The sequence below is a fragment of the Serinus canaria genome, chromosome 14 (genome assembly GCF_022539315.1).
Source record: "Serinus canaria isolate serCan28SL12 chromosome 14, serCan2020, whole genome shotgun sequence".
Lineage (NCBI taxonomy): Eukaryota > Metazoa > Chordata > Aves > Passeriformes > Fringillidae > Serinus > Serinus canaria.
Window position 1 is genome coordinate 9159571 of NC_066328.1, and position 20310 is coordinate 9179880.

Below are 20310 nucleotides of genomic sequence, written 5' to 3' on the forward strand. Positions count from 1 at the left end.
ATGATGGAAAATCATGGTCTAAAACTTTATTTTGTAAGTAATGCCAATAAATTAAATTTGTTTACAAACATCCCAGTTTTTGTTAAATCCCTGGATGCTCATACTTTAGTGTGAGCATTAGCCCTTGCAGCCCTCTTCATAGAGAGCAGGTAGTCGTGTTCATGGGAATGTCAGGCCTGGGAGGGGGGAACAAAATCACTGTCTGTGAACTCTGTACTACATAAGCATTGTTCTCACCTGTTGTCTGTGAAATGAGTTATTTGGAGAAGTACCTGCATCTGAGACATGGGGAACATCTACTGGATTTCTTCTACTGGTGTGGGGTTGGTTTGAGGGACCTTGTGCATTACTGTATGTGACAGAACAAGGTAAGTAACCGAGGGCACCCTCTGGAAGGCATCCAGCTGTAGTTACCACACGGCAACCATGTAAAACCTCTATTTTGTGTAACTTTTAAATAAAATTTTATCTCAAAGGTCAATTCTACCCCGCCTTGTATTTGTCCAAGAAGAAGAGAAGCTGCACCTTCTCCTTTTACATCCTGAAGGCTTGGTGAGGAAGGATAGAGGCAGAGAGCAAAGTGCAGTGCAGTCCCTGAGCTCCCTGGGGAGCCCAGTAGCAGGGACAGGGACCCAGCCCTGGTGGCTCATCCTGAACTGGCCTTACCTGCAGTACCAGCAGGAGTATCTGCTGTGGGCTCTGCACAGCACAGTCACTGCTGCTCCTGTTCTCTGCTGCAGCTTCCATCACATGAGAAGCTAAAGGGGATTCTATTGATTTCATCTACTTATGCTCAGAAAAGGCTGAGTTGAGTTGTTGACCAAAGTAAGAAGATTAAGGTAGTTAATCCAGATAAGATTGGCTAAGAATATTGTCCCCATACTTATGGCATTTCACATTTTGGTGGAAAATGGCTATTTTTGAACGGCTAAAACTTACCTTATTTAATAGGTTAGTGTAGTTTATTAACTGCATCAATAAAACTGGGATGTGTTTTATGTTCAGGCAGCCCTGGCTGGCAGTGACCCAGTGGCTGTGGCTGGAAAGCTCTCTGGGAAAGCCACGCTCCAGGAGAAGCTCTAAGAAGAGTCCAGCCTGGAGGGATTTATTCCACAGCCTGCACAGGTAAGTGCTGCAGGACACCCAGAGCTCAGCAATGGCACAGGTAGCCAAGGGGGGAGTACAGTACAGAAGAATCGAGAAGTTCTGAGGAAATATTTTTGGTATTTTTAAAGCATAGAAAGTGTTGCTATTGCAGTGCTCTAAATTAGACAAAAGCAATAAATCACTGAAGATCACCTATTTACCTAAAAATCTGGAACTGCTTTTACCTGTCTTCTGCCCAGTAGGTGTGGTTTGCCCCTGTCCCTAGAGTGGTAAGGAACACTGGTAGTGAACCACTTTGTGTCTTTCTCAGGGTTCTGCTTTCCAGTCTCTGAATTGGAGTGAGACGGGTGCAGGTGGCAGGGACACAGTGACAGGAAGAAACCTCATGGCAGAGCAGCTTTTCTGCTTTCCCCACCCTTGTCTTTTTTTTTGAACAGCACTGGCAAAAACCACAAGAACGAGGAAAAACTACTTACTTCCATCTGGATTTCTGTCCTAGACAGGCCTGTTCTTTTCCACGTAGCATAACTTTTTTAAAATACAAATTTTGTGGGAACTCCATCTGAGCTCTGTAGGAAAGATGGCAAGACTAGATAATGCAGGTGCCAGCTGCACCAAGTCCAGTTTCCTGATTGGCACAGATGGATGTAATTACTACTTACACATGCAGCTTGACTGGATTATTTATTTGCTTAGAAAAATATTCAGAAGATTCAGATTCCCATTTTTAAATAATTTTCAGACTGCAATACAAGTTTTAGAAAAACTCCCACAACATGAAGTGTTAATACTGCACCTGAAGGACGAGCAGAACAGAGAACAGTGTAAGGCAGCAGAGCTGCAGCTGCAGCAGCTGGACTAAAGCTGAGAAACTGTCAACATTCTCGGTCAAGGGTTTGGTACCTTGCAGCAGGTCAGCAGGAAGCTGCTTCCCAAGAACTGCTGGCCACATTAAGCTATGAGACCCTTTACAAGGAGAAGGATGGCACCTTTTACTGTGCTTTTCTTCCTCCCTCCTAATTTCAATGTGTTCCAAAGAACAACCTTCTCCACGTTCATTATTTTTCAGAAATTAAGTATTGTATCAATTACTATGAGGGAATGGAAAAGGAGAGGGAGAACAAGAGTATGGTCCCATTTTCAGTAGGATGTGTGCTGGCAGTGTTATGTCCATCCTCCCAGCCCCCAGGCAGCATAGAATAGGTCAAGAGAGGCCAACACTGGAAGCAAGAGACAAAACAATGTAAGGTTTTACCTGGCCTGTCTCCTCAAGCACTTAAGAGTTTGTGGTATGCAACATTAAAAGCTACTCCACTATGTCAATGCTACTTCTAAAGTTAAATAGCTAAATAACAACTCTCTAACTCACCAAATACACATAAAAATGTACTTTGCAGACATTCCACCAGAGAACCGTAGGTCCCAAGTAACACATAGAGTCAATTCACAGTATCTTGCCTTAAGACAAAGTGCCCTACAAAGGAAACCGTTATCTAAAAAGCCACACAAACTTTACATCAAATCCTTTCTTAGTAGAAAGACATTTATACTAATCTGTGGGAGAGCTTAGTGATTGTGAAAACGTGGTATTAGCTTAAAGCAAGCACAGCTTTCTACCACCCTGCCAAAGCAAGATCAGCTGGACTGCTCCCTTCCTGGAGCTGAGGAGATGCTGCCCCTGGGACTGGTCAGGGCTTTGCTTTTGTTCATTTTCTCCATCAGTGTAGTCACAGGGCTAGATCATCCCTGTGAACCAAAGGAGAGCTTTAGTCCGGTTCTTGTGAGAGATTCAGAGTTCTTAGCTCTGTTACTTCTGAAGTGGACTAAGGAAACAAGTGCCAGTCACTGCTCTGGCCAGAGATGAAGTGTAATATGAAGTAGTAGTGTAGCATAAAGCTATGATGTTTGTTTGCTTTACAACCACTGGTTTGTGTGACAGTGCTAAACATTAAATCTACTGCTACACAGGATCGGGGAATCTAGCTGATAACTAACTAGCTTGTTAACTACAGGGCTACCAGCCTATCCAAAACATTCATTTTAAGTGCTTAAGAAACACATCAGTTTAAGGGGTCTTCTGACATTCATATGAAGTGTTTTCTTGACTAACAGATAAGGTTATGGCTGAGAGGAGAGAGTCTTGTACTTTGCTCTGTGTTCATCTATTTCTTCTTTTGTTTTTCTGATACAGCTAAAAATCTCCTTGAATAGTGCTTTATATTCAGGGGGAGCATTTGTGGAAGAGTCACTTAGTTCAGCAACTGTGAATTCTTGATTGCTAGCTGAAAGATCATACTGGGTGTTCCCCACATTTAGGTCTTTGGAATACTGCTTCAGTGTTTGTACAGCCTTGTGTTTCAAAGAATCTTCATCCATTTGACACTTCTTCAAAAGTTCCTCATACTTCACTTTCAGAGCATTGTACTGAGCATCAACTTCATTGAGTACAGAGATCCCTCGCTGCTTCACAGCTTCAGCTCTCCTAATGCACGTTTCTTCATGGCCCCTGAGAATGTCTGCACCGGCAGAGCTGCTCAGGAGGCTTTCGCTGCTGCTCCGTTTTAGCGCCTTCTTCTCAAGCTCCGATACTGTCAGAAGTCCATCATCTGCCAGGCTCTGACCAAGCTCCCTGTCTAGAGATTCCTTGAATGAAATGAAGAAGGATTCTGGCACCAGTTTCTCTGCATTATGGAGTGTGTTTTCAGACTGAAGTATCTGGCGCATTTCAGCTACTTCTGCTTCCAGCTCCTCCGCGCGAGCCCGATACAAGTCTGTATCGGCCAGCCTCCGCTCCAGGTCACAGTTCTCTTTCACCATGAGACTGTATTCCTCTTCCATGGTTACCCTCTTCTCTTTCTCCACATTCAGCTGGGCTTGCAGAACTGTCACTGCCTTCTTTAACTTCTCATTTTCTTCTTCTAGAGGACTTAGCTGACTATCCATCGAAGTAATCTTTTCTGCAAAGACGTGATCATAAACGAAATACCTGCAGAAACAAAATAAGGATTATCAAAGATAGGAAGTACAACTGACCACACCTGAAGTTTTCCTGTCCTGGGTAACTAATGACATATTTAAACTGTGTGTTAACACACTTCAGAGCACTAACAGGGTCATTGCACTGACCAGTCAGTCAATTCAGTAATCAGAACAGAGTTTGTAAGGACCTTCATGCCATGGAACCAAGCTCACAGTTTAGGGAGAATGGCAGCTTGTTAACAGTTTCATATTACAGACAAGCTGATTGAAATAATGTAAGTTAAATTATAATTTAAAGTTTAAATACACATTGCCTCCCTGCGGTACTTTCTAACACTAATCTTTTCTACAGCACTCCACTCTTGTAACTTTTGTCATCACTGATGTAAAAACAAACTTCATAACTGACAAAGCAATGCTGGAGGCTGGTATTTTCACAAGCCTTTGGCAGCTTGAAGGATTCAGTTATCTTCTGAATTGTCAAGAAATAACTTATGTTTGGATTTATGATTTATTCTAGAGTACCTCCATGTAGACATAAGAGCCTGTTCTATCTGTGCAGATGCTTTCTTTATAAAATTGCCCTCTAGGCTGGCAGTGAGTCTGAGCTTTTACCAGGTGATTGTCCTGATGGCTCCATTAATGCAGTTCAGCTGGGTCAAATGGCTCTACATTTAAAAGGCAGCCCAGCAGCCCAGGTACCATTTTCCCAGTTTAGGTGTCCTTTTCCCCAGCTTCAGCTTGAAAAAGCTAAGGAAATATCCATGGACATCCAAGGAAAGAGTAAGTTACAGGAAATATTTTGCTTTTAGTGAGTTTGTTTTTCAGATTATCTGTGTGTTTGCTTTTTTTATCTGACTGAAAACACTGGAGTACAAATTGTTGTAAGCTTTCTAGGCTACCATTTGACATGGCTGGCTCTGGGGACAAAGTGGAGCACCAATACTGGTGTGGTCTAGAAGCAGGCCAGAAGTAATGACAGTATCATACAGCAGCGATACTTTGCTAGTTGTGAACATCAGGTAATTTTTTTTCCAGCTTGCTTAAAATAGTTTCAGTGTTCTTTACTATGTGAGGTAAAAAAATCTTACTGGCGGAGGTCATAGAGCTCCTTCAAGCATGAGAAACTGTGCATTGATCTTGGCTGCTCAGATCTCTCCTGGCTCATCCGGCCTCGTCCAGGCTTCTTCAGTTCTTCCACTTGTCGCTGCAGGTCATCTATGTGTGTTTGTAGACTTTCAATAGTCTCTGTCAAGCTAAAAGGTGAAAAGACCTTTAAATAAAACTAACCTTTCAATTTGCCAGTATTGTAGAATATCACTAGGCAGATACAGACACCCAGTAACTACACAAATACACCTGGACTGCTCTTATTGATACTAACAGCTGGAGGGAGTAAATCTCTAAAAATCTGTTACCTTATTATCTTTTGTTGTGAAGCTCTACTCTCTGCAACCAGTTTTTGATTAGTGTCTTCCAGTTCTCTTGCTGTCACGTCCAGCTGTTCATAGACTTTTGCATGCTGGTCATTCATCTGCCGCAAGAGCTCCACTTGCTTTGTGAGGTACTGCAAGACAGTCCTGCTGTTACTGGTTTACTCTTGAAACACCAGCTACAGCCCCTACCTGCATTTCTGCTCACATTCAGAGAGAAACTCCTGGGTTTTCCAGATGTAAATTCCTGTGTTTGCTTTGGTAAGCTGAAGAGACACTATCAGTAACTAGGCAGCTTGCCTTTGTTATGGAGGTCACCCCAGGCTGATGAAGCTGCCCTTACCTGGAGGAGCTGTGCTGGATGGTGCCAGCTGTCTTTATCTGTACCCAAGCCTTCTGCATGGGGCTGTGCTGCAGTCAGCACTGATAGAGCCTTCAGGCTCCAACACAGCCCTTACCTGTCCCCTGGGTTCAAAAGGTTGCACTCTGCTCCAAAAGAAATTTCTTATCTGTGTTGACCCAACAATTTTCTCAACATTAAAACTGAAATATTGGGTAGCACCATCCATAATTAACATATTTTCAGCTGACCCAAGTTATTCCAGTCTGAAGCAGCAATAGGTTCAGCATGGCAGAATTTAGGTTGTGGTCGCTCTTAAGACAGTATGTGACTAGTATGTGTCAGGAAGTATAAGTTATTGAATTCAAATTTTTAATTACTCACAGGGAACTATTCGAGTTACTGTAATCACCAAACAAAAGTCTCCTGGCCTTTTTTAAAAAATTAAATCTCACATTAAGTATTCTCAATTTAATCTTTTTGGGTTTTACAATCAACTACACACACAGTTTCGTTTCCTGAATAACGTCAGAAAGCTTGGAATTTAGTCAAAGTAGTTCACAATTACCTAAAGCTGTTTAAAAAAGTGCCTTATAGTCTCCCACTCAGGACATGAGCATTTACATGAGACAGTTCTTTTTTGTTTGAGTCTAACCCCTGAAATCTGAAATATTTTGTTCTTATATAGAATTTGTGTTTTACAATATATTCTGTATTGCTACATGTTACTTTCTTAAAACTAAGCTTCAAGCAGGAACATCCAGCAAACTCCTAGGCAGAATTACTTCTCTTTACATAGGCTTGTGACATACTCAAAACTTTTAATATTCTACTTAACCTTTTACCTCATTAAAAGATTGCTGGGTTTACATTTTAGGCAATTTAAGAACAGATAATAAGTTAATCTAGGACTAGTAACTGCTCCATACAGACTTCTAGAAGATCAACATGATAGCTGTTGGCTAGATCCTTTTGTAGCCTGTGCACACATGACAGAGGATTTACACAAAAATAGAACATAGATTAGCAGTAGAATCTCAATGTGACCCATTTCAGATTAACTTTCCCTATTGGTTATAGCTGAAGGAAGGAGCTGGAGATCCTCAGACTTTCTTCTGCAATACAAGTGTGGTGAAGCACAGGAGCCAAGGCTTTGGTGCCTGAGATGTTGGGACTTATTACAATGGGCTTTTGCAGACCTTTGAGGTGAATGGAAGGGGTGAAGCACCACTTCCTCCACCTTCCATCTCCAGTATCTTCAGGGCTGGTGTCCAGTTGGCCTGGTATAACCAGACCACCAAAGATATGTAATAAATATTTAGAAGTTCATGTTTAATCTATGTCCCCTACAATGGAGCACCTAACATGAAGCAGCACCTTGCATTCTAGCACATGAAAACTGGAGAGTGTTAGGATTTCCAACGTCTGAGTGCTGAGAACAGATTCAGGCAGAAATAAAGTTGCTGTTTCCATGCAGCCTTTATTACATCTACAGTGATTAGTTAGCGGCACACGTTTCAGCACAAAGGTCAGATATAATGATCCAAAGCTGTAAAATGCTTAATGTGTAGAATTTAATATAGGAGATGTAATCTTAAGCATACCACAGCCTTTGACCCTTCTCTTCCAGTACAGACAAGGCAATGCTCTATTTCAGAATGATTTCTCAGCCAGCTCTAGACTTTCTTTCCCTATTAATTTGGATCTTATGGGTAGCAGTCCCAAAGATTTACATGGATATACTGCACTAAAAAAGCCAGTACAGAAATTCAGTGGAGTAGCTGAATGATCACATGTAGGTTACAGAGACAAGCAATTGAAAATTGGGAAAAATCAGGCATAGAGACTGAATATGCCATTTGCACGTGTATCCTGTGCAACATGGTATCCTGTGATCCCACAAGGGCCAGAAATGCTGGTATGAAAATAATAGACTGAACTGCTTTATAGCTTACATATTTTTATACATTACTTTATACATTGCAGGTTTTATTCCCATGTTTCAGTGAATTCCTGTAACAATTCCTTGTGCCAGTAAGCTAACATATTCAGTTCCTCGATTGGAGGGTCTCTCTGGGTATTTGAACAAGGGGTTCGTTTTCCCTTTCCTGACAGAAAATCCAGGTGCAAGACAAATTTCTTTGTGCTGCTATTACACTTTAAAATGGCACTGGGGAAAGAGGAGATAGGACTGGGAAGACAGCATGTTACTACAACAGATACAAACACAGCCTTTGGCTCAACAAGCTGGGCAAAGAAAAGGTGCAGACACTACTTAGACATCAGAAGAATCACAAAAACTGTTTTCCCGCTCTCCCTCTCCTCCTCTTGGAGGGAGCTAATAGGACAATCCAACACACATCTACTCTCCTTGAGGGAGAGGAGGAAAGAGATTGAAGAGGTATCAGACAAAGCCTTCAAAAAGTAGCATTGCCAAAGTCTTGGTAGAGCAAGACATTGAGAGAAAAAAATTAATCTGTCGTGTCTGAGTTTGACCGCGCGTGTACTTGACCTTGCATCACACCAGCTATAGATCACTGCTGGAAGGACTTGGGTGACACTTCCTGGAGCTGCAGCTCTCTTATGTCCTCTACAAACACTGAACCACCAGAACAGCTTAAGCAAGTAAACTGGCTTAAACCAATAGGATATTGCATTCTTAACAGCACTGCACTGTTTCTGTAAATCGGTGTAGCCAAGCAATCATGCATTTTCCACACTTCTAGACAGTGTTAAGATGCAGCTGCTTATTAAGTAGCTACACTCCATCAGCCAGGTTAGTTGCCTATCACAAAGTTCTGGTGAATTATTTCAAAAGGCATGTTGTAACTCTGCTAAACACTTTCCTAAATATGGTTGTTCATACAAGTACCTTGTGTACAGTATTTGTATAGCACCTTAGAAGTGTTTGTCCTCTCTACACCTTAAGAATTGATCTTTTTATAAAAACCATTCATGGCAATGAGGTATTTTCAGTCTCTGCAGAAGTAAATACATCTTCTAATGCAGTGGCAGTGATATAAATATCAGCCATTCCAACCACTGTATATCAGAATGAACAGGATAACAAAGATTACAGTTAGCACATAACAGAAGACAGAGCCAACAGCTGAGGTACAAAACTAAAGTAACTTCTAAATACACACCCACAAATCAGAAATTCTTCATCACTTACTAAAAATGCTGCATTGGTGTTGACTACTTTAAGACACCTATAATTCTGTAATTATTAGGATTAGAATTCTTTCAGTTACCTGTTGCCATTACAATAGTGAGCATTTTCAGTCTGAAATTGCAGCTGTACAAAATGCACATCTCTAACTGCAGTACTGCTAGAACAAAGGAACTCAGATTTTGTAAAAATCTGGTACATACCAGTCAAAGCCTGCTCCCTGTGATTCACACCAGAACCAAATGGAAATGCTGACTACATTTTCAATATGTTGTCAGTCAGCAAAGTCCTGAATATTTAATAATTTAATTATTAGAGACCATGCATTGCCCTCTAATAGTTGAAAAAAAATCTCATTATGCTGACAAATGCTAGGTCTGCAAAAACACAGGCGATATTAAAAAAAGAGAAATTGCCAAAAAACTGCCAGGTTTTTCCACAGTTACCTAAAGATGACTGGGTTTGAAAGGATGGTTATGTTTTTTGGGTTTTTTCCCTGGAAAATATGGAACAATATATCTACTACATCCTATATTTAGATGCTACTTAAATGGGATTTTTTTTCCTGTTTTTTTTCTTTTTGGTTGTTGTTTGTTGTGGGGTTTTTTTTTTGTCATTGCAGGGTTTCTTTTACATTGAAATAGACTTTAGCTCCTTTTATCACAGATCAGTTTACTGGAAGTACGTATCTTCAGATTTTACCTAAATCTCACTTCTGCACTTATCAGCATTTAATGCTGCAATCATTAATTCTCATGTAATGTTTTAAATTATTAATGTCTTTATCATCATATAATTTAATGTTACTTTAACTGGCAAGATCAGAAAAGTTTAGCAATAAAAATAAAGTATCTATCTTCTCTGTACAAAACCAAAACATACCAGTCATTTGTCATTAAACCAACCAAATCCATCATTTAGTGGCACAAAGCTTTTGGTAATCACAGAAACACTTCTAAGTATGAGCCACCTATACTAGTTCTCAAATTCTCTAAATAGCAGAAGTGGTGAAAGACTGTTCAGTATTTTCAATTAGATCTCAAGAAATTCAGATCTTAACTTATACACTGTATGTTGCAGGTCTAGATGCTTTCACACAAGGATCCTTTAGATATTTTACCTCTATCTCCTGCAATTGCTCTTGATTTGTTGCATACATTTGCTGTAAGGATTCTTCTAGTTCAGTGTTACGGTCCAGTAGTGTCTTCCCGAGCTCAGCAGCAAGGTGAAGATCTAAACAAAGAAATCATGTTTGCATGTAAGTGATAGAAACAAGGATGTAATCTAATTTTAAAGCCTGCTATCAAATACTTGAGGTATTTTCTTATTGCTGTTACAGCTGCTTCCAGTTATCTCCAGTACCCGACGTGGAAGTTAGCTTATAGCTAAGCAGAACATCACTAATGCAAGTCTAAGTCAGCCCTGACACACAGGGACACTTTTATGTCGTGAAGCTTCCTCAGTTCCTCCGTGGCCCTTCAGACACACCCAGCCAGGCTCCCCTCCCACACTGTGCCCAAGGTCTCTTAGGCTTCACCCTCTTCACAGCACTCAGAGGAATAAGCACAGCAGACCCTCTAAATGCTCATGAGTCTAGACCCAGGCCAAAGCTGATGAACTCTTTATTGACTTGACTGTTCCTCCCCATTACCCCTCTACCAGAGCTCAGGTCACTCAGGATCACAGTACTAAACGAAGGTTTCAGATGCTTTTCATGGTGAAACAATAATATCAAAAGACATAAAACTGATGGAGACTTGCAGCTATTCTGCTTTTCAAGCTCATAAACTCAGGTGACAAGAACTGTTTCATGTGCTTCAAAACATCACTTTAAATGTCATTTGTTCTCAGGCATTTAATCTCAATTTCACTTCAGTCATCTTCAATCACCTCCAGGGTGCAGTGACTGTAGCTGTTGCAAATTAAGAAGTAAGTCATCTGAACACTCAGATCTGTTCTAGAGGGAAGTTTGATTTTGTTCAACAGCATCAGAAATGCTAAATATTCTGTATTATTATGTTGAAAGACAAGTGTAATTTAAAAGCTAACATAATGTGACAAAGTAATAAATCTTGGTATTAATGCTAAATCTGTAGTTACTCTGTGGAGGGAACTACATGTCAAGGATCCAACAGATTTCTAGAAATATCTTATTTTCCACCTCCTTCCTATCACATGACCCATGACCTGCATGCATGCCTGCAATAATCATCTAGTTAGTTCTCACACAGAACTTGTATCATTAATCAGAAAGAGAAGAAAAGTCAAGAAAAACTTTGAGTCACATCAAGAAGCCTTAAAAGAATAAACAGGAGACATGTATTGCATCATCAGTAGTTACAGCCAGAGAAGCAAACACATTAATTCCATTTTCATTTGATTGCAATGCCCTTTTTTAACATGTTATGCTACCTCTTTCCTGCCTCCCTCACAGTTATCTTATCAGCTAGGAACTGTAACACATACAATACTGCTCCAGGATTGTTTTGTGCTAACCTTCAGTTTGGAAGCCTGTCCAAAATGATTGCTCCATCTCCACACATATGCCAAAGACCAAATTCAGACTTACAAGGACAAGTCAGTACAAACATTTGTCTATGAAGCTGTAGAAGTCCAATTCTGCCAAAACAACAGCTGTGCTATTCTTTACACATTCTTTACAGGCACAATGCATTGTTTCCTACCTTAAGGTCAGATTCTTAGCTTAAATGCCATAAAATTATTTAAAAGAAATCCCACTGCATGGGAGTTCTTCAGTTTCAAAAGATGTACAATTAGAAGGCACAAGGCATATTGGTCTGTACTTAGGAGTTTATCCTCACATCACTTTTTCACTGTAGCATTACTCATTACAAAGCAGGATTTAAAGTATTTGGATAAAGAAACCCTAAGGCATCCTGCTTAAATTTTTCCCATTTGGTAAACAGATTGCACATTGTTTACCCATGGACAGAATAACTCCCAGTCAAACACCAAGCTGTTTGTTCTATCTTGTTACAGAATACTGTAGTCTTCAAATTCAGTGAATTCATTATCCTATAGAAAATGGAGTCCTGCTTCCCAAGTTCTTGTACTGCACAGATCTTTACTAGGAGCCACCATCTTTAAAACAATACTAGCATCATTCAAAGCAAAGACTAAATAGTCTATTCTTTCATTTTAATAGAGTAGAAGAAAGAGCTTTAGAGAGGATTTAGGATTATGTTAAAGGCATAATGCATAATGGAATTACTACCATTTCTCTTCCCAAAGTGAAAGTTTGTTTTCATGTTTAAGTACATTTAGGAGTTTATAGCTTCATTCTTAAATGCCCTCTCACCTACTAATCAAACAGCACATAGCACACAGTACTTGGAATACAAGGTGAATAATGGAATTCATATCATAGTTCACACTCATTCTGTTTGTTAGACTGGCAGAAGCACAAATGGGTTACTATGGGAGAAACACTTTCATAATTAAGGGCATTTGTTTCTGAGGGGGAAAGTACAGTGGGAGCACTCAGGAACATACAATAAAACCTTAACTCTAGAGGAAGCAAGTACTGAAATAATTTCATCTCTTCTAAAATTCAGATTTTTTTTGCATCCATTTTTCTACATTGTCAAGTACCTGGAAGCCCTATAAAGAGCAAATTTTACAAGAGAGATGTGTCATGTATGTTTTCCAGCTACAAAATGGAAAGTATTAATTTACAATTCTCTGAAGAGAGTTATGGTAGAACACTAGAAGCAAAACTGCATTTTCTGTTGTAAATTTATGTAAAGCAAAGCTAAATTCTGACAGACATTTTTCCTTTTCACCATAAAGATGGAAGCAGAGAGGTTTTTAATAATGCAAAATGCGTATGTGCAGATCTAAAGATCCTTGTTTTACTGAATCTGATTAGTTGTACTGGTGTTTAACAGCTCCATCAGAAATCTCCAAAACAAGACTTCAAGGATGTCTTCTGTGATGTTGAACAGCCCTCACTTACCAGTGTTTCACAAACCCTTCTGACTGCAATACCATCATTGAAAAAAAGATAAAAACAGTACCAAAATCCTTCTCTTCTACTTTTTCATAACTCGCCTAACAAAATTATTAAGAGACTTTTCAATCTAAAATTAGCCTATTCCTTAAAACAGCAACAGGCACTAATTGTGCAAGATGTAAAAGTAAGCCTAGTGTAAGTTTACTTAATTGTAAAAAGACTTTTTTTCTACCTAGTTTCCTATTCCTGTTCTGTATTCGGAGTACCCTCTGTTCTCTAAAAGTGAGTAACAGCAAGATGAAAAAGAGCAGTCCATATAAAAAAATTCTTTTTTAAAGGTCAGCATACTTCAGCAAAACATTGCAGAAGGATGTCTGTTCCCAACCCTTACATGAATTCCATGAGTACTTTATGCATGAGCAGCAGCATGTCAGAAAAACCCATCTCCATTGTCAAGGCAAAAATCTTCGGTATATAGGAAGACTGTCAAGGTTTTCCAAAACCCCTACCCTAATTTTAAGTCTCAAAGACGGACTGACAAGGACTTCAAGCTTGTTTCAAGGTGCTTTCTAACGTTTTACAGCCTAGGTTCTCATAACCATACTCATCGGTTTTTAAACATGCACTGATTGTTTGGGTTGTGAGGAGTTTCACGAGACCTTGATAAGCCCTTACTACCCTGTTTACACACATCCATGTGTCTTAGCTTTAGCAGCAGGAGGAGTGGATCCTTCAGAGTCCAGAAATAAAGGACAGCACAACATTTAAAAAACATTCCTGTAAGGAACTTCTTCTTTACATTTCAACTTGCCTATCACTTTATTTTCCTCCTTTTCCTTTTGGCAAGGCTATTTTTGCCTTCCATTTAGGAAAAAGAGAGAATCCCCAGAAAGATTGTGTCCACGTGTTTGGGGGTACGTTAACCAAACCCCCAAAATGCACTAAACCTCTAGAATTGAATACTGTTTCTTAAAAGCTGACAGCAGAGTCAACTGGTGATTATTTCATTCATTTTAATTAAAAGATGAAAGTAGAGAAACATCAAGAAGGCAAGAAGTCAGTTGTTATACATTGTGCAGTCTCTTTGTAGGTCTTCAACTCCATAAACACTGACATAGTAAAAACATTACTGAATCATGTCTTCAAACTTTTCACTCTCTTCCCTGTGACAGCATACTGTAGTTTCAGGATCTTATTTCAACTAATTTGTTTGTATCCTAGAGCCAGGAAAACATCAATTTTGGGTGAAGAGTACCTAAATACAGCTTTCAGTCAGCTATTTTTTATAGCACACAATTAGAGAGATCTGGCCTGTCTCAAAAAGAGTTTCTGTGGTCAGATACCTGATCTCAGTGGGAATAGTGCTTAGCTTTCTTTATGGTTTACAGTACAGCAGCACCCACCAATCCCAAGAATTAATGTATTTCAATATAAAAGCAAAACGTGTAAGACTGGAGCAGGTTTTCAGGAAGCCACAGCTTTGAACTTGCCCTTCAAAACCAATTCGGCATTAAGAACAAAAAGTAGAACTAAGTAACTTAAGAAAATACCAGTCATAAATGCAACTAAGCTCTTAAGGAAATTGCAAGTTCTTTCCGTATCATGCCTGCTAAAGATTTTTAGTGCAATTATACTTGTATTCCTACGTCTACTTTCTCATTTGTGAAATGAACAGCATTTACCTCTTGCATGTAGTGTTTTAAGACCTACTGATGGAATTACATACAGAAACTATACGTGTATGTATCTGAGGGGTAGCGGCGTTATTTGATATTTTAAAAAGAAAACCTAAAGAGTTTCTAATAAGGGACCTGCAAGTAATCGAGCATTGCTACGACTACAACTTCATCGACTGGAAGCCCTTACAAAGAGCTCAACAGGGCGCAATAGCGCATCCGACCCCGGTGCTTCCAGCGCCAGCCCCCAACAAGGCATCTCCACGTTCCGTGCAAGGTGCAACTTTTCGGAGAGCCGCTTCCCTCCCTCCGGGCGGAGAGGGACCCCGGCACCATTCAGCTCGGCTGCCGCACCTCCTTCCCTCAGACAAAGACGGCCGCAGTCGTTACCGGTGACAGCGATTCCGCGTCGGCGGGAAGCGCGGCCGTGCGGGGATCTCGGGCTCCGACGCTCCGAGCCCGGCACGACCGACGCGCCCTCCGCCACCCCACCACCCCCGGCCCCGGAGCGCCCTTCCCGCTGCCCCGCCCGGCGCCCCGCACCGCCGCCCGCCGCGGCCCCTTCCCTCCCACGCCGCCCTCCTCGCCGCAGCCCCTGCCCTCCACACACCCCGCGCCCGGCGATCCCCCGCAGCCCTTTGCCTGACCCGCCCCGCTCAACGTAGCCCCTTCCCTCACACCCAGTTCGCTACACACCCTCTCTTCACACGCCCCCCGCCGCCGCCCCGGCTCACCTTGCTGCAGGTCCTGCTGGTCGTACCAGGGCTCATCCTCGCGGATTTCGAACTCCTCCACCAGGCTGTCGGCCAGCATCGCGCCCCTTCCCCTCACGGACGGCTGAGCCGGCGGCGCCCACCCAACGATGCCCCTTGCGCCGAACGGGGCAGAGCGAGCCGGCAGCCGCTCCCCGCCTCAGCAGCCGCCTCCGGCCATTGCCGAGCGGTTCCGGACTTTGCCGAACCTCTCCCCCTTCTGGCCGGGCTGCGCCGGCGGCAACGTGGCAGCTGCTGCCACCGCCCGCCCCCCGCCTCCCGCGATTCAAACACAGCACCCTCGCCTCGCCTCGCCGGCAAGCAGCCAATGGAGAGCCGCCCGCCGCACAGATCGAAAGGAGGGTACACCAATCATAAGGCGAATTCATATCAAGCGGCCAATGAGAGAGAAGAGAGGGCGGGCCCGAGACAACCGCGCCCCGCGGTGCGCAGCCTCCCGTCAGAAGAGGTGGGTCGGTGCCTCTGGAAGGGGCGGTGGTCGCCGGCGGTTCGGGGCGTTGATGGCGGTGCGCAGCTGCTGAGGGATATCGGCTGCGGCTTGTGGCGGAGCAGAGCTGTCACAGGCCGGGTCGGGACAGTGCAACTTAGCATAGGGAAAGCCGGGGCTCGTTGTTGCCCCGCGTTGGGAACGCTGAGGGAAGAGCCCGTGAGGAGGGGCCCACAGCGTGGCGTCCAGGTGCGGGCCGCCTCTCCGCCGGAGTGCGGGAGGGGAGGGCGGAACGGGGAGCCTGCAGTCCGCCAAGGGCTGGCTCCACCGCAGCACCTCGCTGGAGCCGCTCCCTCTAGCCTCTTTGCCGCACAAAGCGGAGAGAGCCGTGTTTACTGTCCAGGGACCTGCTGAGAAAAACGAGCGTAACGTCCCCATTCTTAACAGACGAGCCCTTCCTGCGAGCGCCCCGACCCCCGCGCCTGGCCGGAGCGCGGCCTCGCAGCGCGGGCTCAGAGGAGCGGGCACCGGCCGGTGCCGCAGCCCGGCTGCCTCTGTGAGCACCCCCGAGCGTCTCCCCTCAGTGCTACCCCTCGGGACTAGCAGCACGTTTATTCTGGTTTCCGTCTTAATGTGGTGCAGTCACGTCAGAAGGATGAGGAAGATCCGTGTGTCCAACCAGTCTGTCATGACGGGCTGTGAGCATTGCACAGCGGTTTGGGACCCAGAACGGCAGAGCAGGATGTCAGCTAGTGCGCCTCAGGCAACGTTTGCTATTATCTCGGAATCCACTTTTCTTCTTTAGACTTTTGCTCTAATTTCTTTTAGCAGTTGCCATCCTGCTGTGGGAGAAACGCAGGTAATGTCACGGTACATCTCACTGGCCCAACAGCCTGTTCTTTCGGCCTCTGAGTATTAACACAGTTGTAACCACTAGAAATTTCTGAATCCGATTTGCCTTCTGTGAGTCACAAAATGTGCACCAGTGCTTTAACCTGCTCAATATAAAGGCTGACTATTAAGAAGAGGGAGGGGATGCTCATGCATGATTTCATTGTAGTGCTATTAAAGGGAACATCTGGGGAAGGAAGTGTGGTACCTCAACTTCTAATTGAACCTATTTCATAAACACGGTGCATGACTAGATGTACCAATTAGGGTAGAGTTGTGTCAGATCCTGCATATTACTATTAGTCATAGTACTAGAGACCAGTTTGTGCATTGTTAGAAGATTTTTGTTGAAGAAATTTCAAATATCTTTCAGATTTTCTTAGGGGACCATTTTTTATTTGTGTCAGAAGGAATCGAGTCAAACAATTTAGAAATGACTGCTGGTGATGTTAGTGTGAAGCACTTTTATTCTTGGTGTTTGTGGAATTTAAAGGAAAGTAAAGTTTCTCAATTCTCTATTTTGAAAACCTCTGCGGGGTGCCCCAGGTAGAAATAAAAGGTGAAATGTCTACCTTTCCAAAAGCCCTAATATCCACCATATAAATAATTTCATTAAGTATATTTGTGAAGGTTTGAAAGAGCAAATGTGGCACTTGCCAATAACATACTCATCGTAATGACTTTCATAGTAATATTACACTTATTTTTAAAAATAAACATTTCAGTAACTTTTTCCTTCATTTTAGGTTTCTCGGTAAAAGATTTCAAAACCAAACTTGCTGCAGAAATGCAAAATTTTATTCCTTGAAAATGATATTGTCTTAAGAGGTGTAGAAAAATAAGTTTGAAGATATATATTATGGTCATTCTCAAATATTTTTAAAAAATCAGTCATAATCTCAGAAATAAATTGGCTTTAATGAAATGAATCCTAGGGTTCCAGTTGTTTGTCACCTTGACTTTTTTCTTAGCTATAAAATGAAATTACCTACTGTTTGCATCATGTTTTATATCACAGCATCTTATATATGCATCCACACTTTATTTGCTCTTCAATAGTTCATTTCCCATGGTGGGGGGATGGAAAAACTGCCTGTTCCATCTTCCCCAGTCCCTACCTGGTCTGTGGCTTTTGTGTGGTCCTTGCCCGGTGATTCGGAAGTTCCTCCCTTCCTGCACAGCAGCCTCTCTTCAGCCGCCTTGTAAACCACAGGAAGGCTGGAAAGAGCCTTGGCTTTCATTTCCTGTTTCTTCCATGGTTATTTTTATGAGGAGTTCAGGGAGCTGCTTCTAGGGCTGCTGATCAAGCAGATATTCAAAGTAGGTGCTTTGATGGATATGTGAAAATTGCATTTACGGTAAAATAGTTGATATGCAGAGGAGCAAAGTGTGAACTATTGGCATAAAGCAGGTTGGAAAGCTCTGCATAGTATGGCTGAAATTTCAACTTGAGGTATCAAAATTAATAGCAGACAGCTTCCTTTAACAGATGTAAAAATGAATAAAGCCTCAGTTAAAAAACAGATACCTGAGAGTAATTATGTATTTGGCTTTTAGAATCAAGTATGGTCAAGGGCTACTTTTAGGTAGCTGTTAAACAGCTTTAAAAGGTAGAGGTTCCCTGTCATAGTTTACAGCAAACATGCTAAGAAAATTGATGGAAAAGATCAGCATCTTAAAAATTTGTTGGCTGAATATCTGAGTGGTAAATTAAAGAAATCTGTATTCTTGGGCTGAATCTGTGCTATTTCAGCATACATAAAATGGTGTGTGTGCTACTTGTTAGGTTTTATTTACAGGCACTCTTCCATAGCATGAAAATTTTAATTTAAAAGTGTTTTGTTTTAATTTTTTATGGTTTATTAGGTGAAAATATTGCTTCCATGACTTCTTAACAATTAGTATTTTAAAATAGAAGGGCAAAACTTGGTGTTTGTTTTGAAAGAAATATTCACCTACGTGCATGCTGCATTTGACATTCATAGCATTGGAATACATAAGGAGTTGAGTCACTTCATTCCAACACAGTCCATAATTTTAAGAATATATAGCTAGCAAGAAAGATCTAAAATGTATTCAATTACTTTGAACTCTACACCAAGATGAGTGTTTGCAATAGCAGGTTTTAAGTGGAGTCTATACATCGGTTAGGAAGGGTTTCTTTCAAATTTTTGTCTACTTTTTCCATTGACTTTGAAGTACTGATTATACTTAGAAATGTCATCTAATAACTTATTATTTTGGGCTCAGTGTCTTATCACTCAGTAAAATGTGTTTCTGATTTAAAAAAAAAGGAAGAATGGGAACATTTTCCTCCAATAGTATATTTCTGCACCCTCTGAAACAAGCAAATCCCCCATGTTATTTAATTTGGAAAATTATTCTACTAATTGTTGTAATTCTCTTTTGTAACTTGAGGAAGAAGAGAGCTGTACTCTTGGAAGATGAAGACTCTATGGGGAATTCATGTTAATGCACTGGCATATTCTATGACTACCTTAGGTGCTGGAATGATGAACAGCATTTTTAATTTCTACTACGTTAAGCTTTTCCTAAACCGATACAAAATTTCAGAAACAGGATTTCATGTAGCACAGGTACTGTACAATGGAATATTTTGATAACCATGTTGTGCTATGCGTCAGAGTTATTATAACGAAGTGATCCTTTTAATGACAGATTAATCTTGGAATAATTGCAATTAATTAACAGTAAATTATCTTTGACTTTACTTAATCCATAAGCAATGGAACTTACAGATAAAGCACATCATTTACAGTCTGTAGAGTAAAAATCTCCAGACTTAATTGCTGAAAAGATTTTTACATTTGATAGCTTGAAGTAATTTTCTAAACTGATTTTGCACCTCAGCTCCATAGATAAGTTTGACATTAGTGCTTTCCTATGAACAGTTTAAGTACTTAAATACTGCATTTATCCTGCAAGTCATTATCCATGTGAGTAACTCACATTGTAAATGGTCTCCTGAAAGTAATGGGCCAGCTCATGTTGTGAATTAACTTACTGTGAGAATATCTGAGCTTTGCAGGATGAATGCCCAGATATATAAGGTTTTGAAAGAGTGGAGTCTTAGAGACAGTTTATTTCACATGTAGTTGGTCACCTACCTACTTAATCAATTTATTTTTTCAAAATTTCTCTAAACCTATGAATACCCATAAGAATTTGTTTTAGAGTCTGTTTTGACTCTAAGTAGCTGTTACTAAGATCTGAGTAGCTGTACTAAGACTCTAAGACCTGTTCTACTCTGAGTGGCTTTTCTGTGTATGTATTGTCTGAATAGAGGTTTCTTTTAAATTAATATGCTGCATTTGCATAATCTCTGTAGAAGAATGACAGTAGTGACAAATCCCCTTGTTTGTGGCAGGTTGTGTTTATGATCTGGAACGCCATCAACGATCCCCTTTTTGGGTACGTGAAAAACGCCAATCACTTGTTTTTAAAATTTTAAAAGTTTAATAGTAATAAAATGTTTATAAAAATAGTCATACAATTAGAGTAGTAATAATTTGGACAAT

General features: G+C 41.3%; 2 protein-coding genes across 5 annotated transcripts in view; one reads left to right on the top strand and one right to left on the bottom strand.

The window, feature by feature from the left end:
* Position 1: 1 nt before the first annotated feature.
* Positions 2–15621, bottom strand: CDR2 (cerebellar degeneration related protein 2). Its single transcript, XM_009091871.4, has 5 exons — positions 15415–15621; positions 10152–10264; positions 5505–5653; positions 5178–5342; positions 2–4093 (listed from the first exon to the last, which is right to left on the bottom strand). Exons 1-5 carry the CDS (start codon positions 15491–15493, stop codon positions 3226–3228), a joined length of 1374 nt encoding a protein of 457 aa, XP_009090119.3. The 5' UTR covers positions 15494–15621; the 3' UTR covers positions 2–3225.
* The window catches only part of LOC103817671 (transmembrane protein 180-like), a 19852-nt gene continuing 15084 nt past the window's right edge, over positions 15543–20310 (top strand). For 3 of the 4 annotated variants that reach the window (XR_007778864.1, XM_030229893.2, XM_030229890.2), the window contains exons 1-3: positions 15543–15901; positions 19194–19368; positions 20160–20203. Coding sequence is in view for 3 of the 4 variants with exons in the window: in XM_030229893.2 (XP_030085753.2) it covers positions 15543–15901; positions 19194–19368; positions 20160–20203 (578 nt within the window). In the remaining variant the exon portion in view is untranslated. The remainder of the gene's footprint in view (positions 15902–19193; positions 19369–20159; positions 20204–20310) is intronic. The other variant, XM_018915935.2, reaches the window with a different exon arrangement.

Excerpts from the sequence above, each read along its gene's own strand:
- CDR2 (XM_009091871.4), bottom strand. The coding sequence starts at position 15,493 with ATGCTGGCCGACAGCCTGGTGGAGGAGTTCGAAATCCGCGAGGATGAG. Across the intron at positions 10,265-15,414 it reads CCAGCAGGACCTGCAGCAAG|ATCTTCACCTTGCTGCTGAG; the intron begins GTGAGCCGGGGC and ends TTCTTTGTTTAG. Across the intron at positions 5,654-10,151 it reads AGCAATTGCAGGAGATAGAG|TACCTCACAAAGCAAGTGGA; the intron begins GTAAAATATCTA and ends ACTGTCTTGCAG.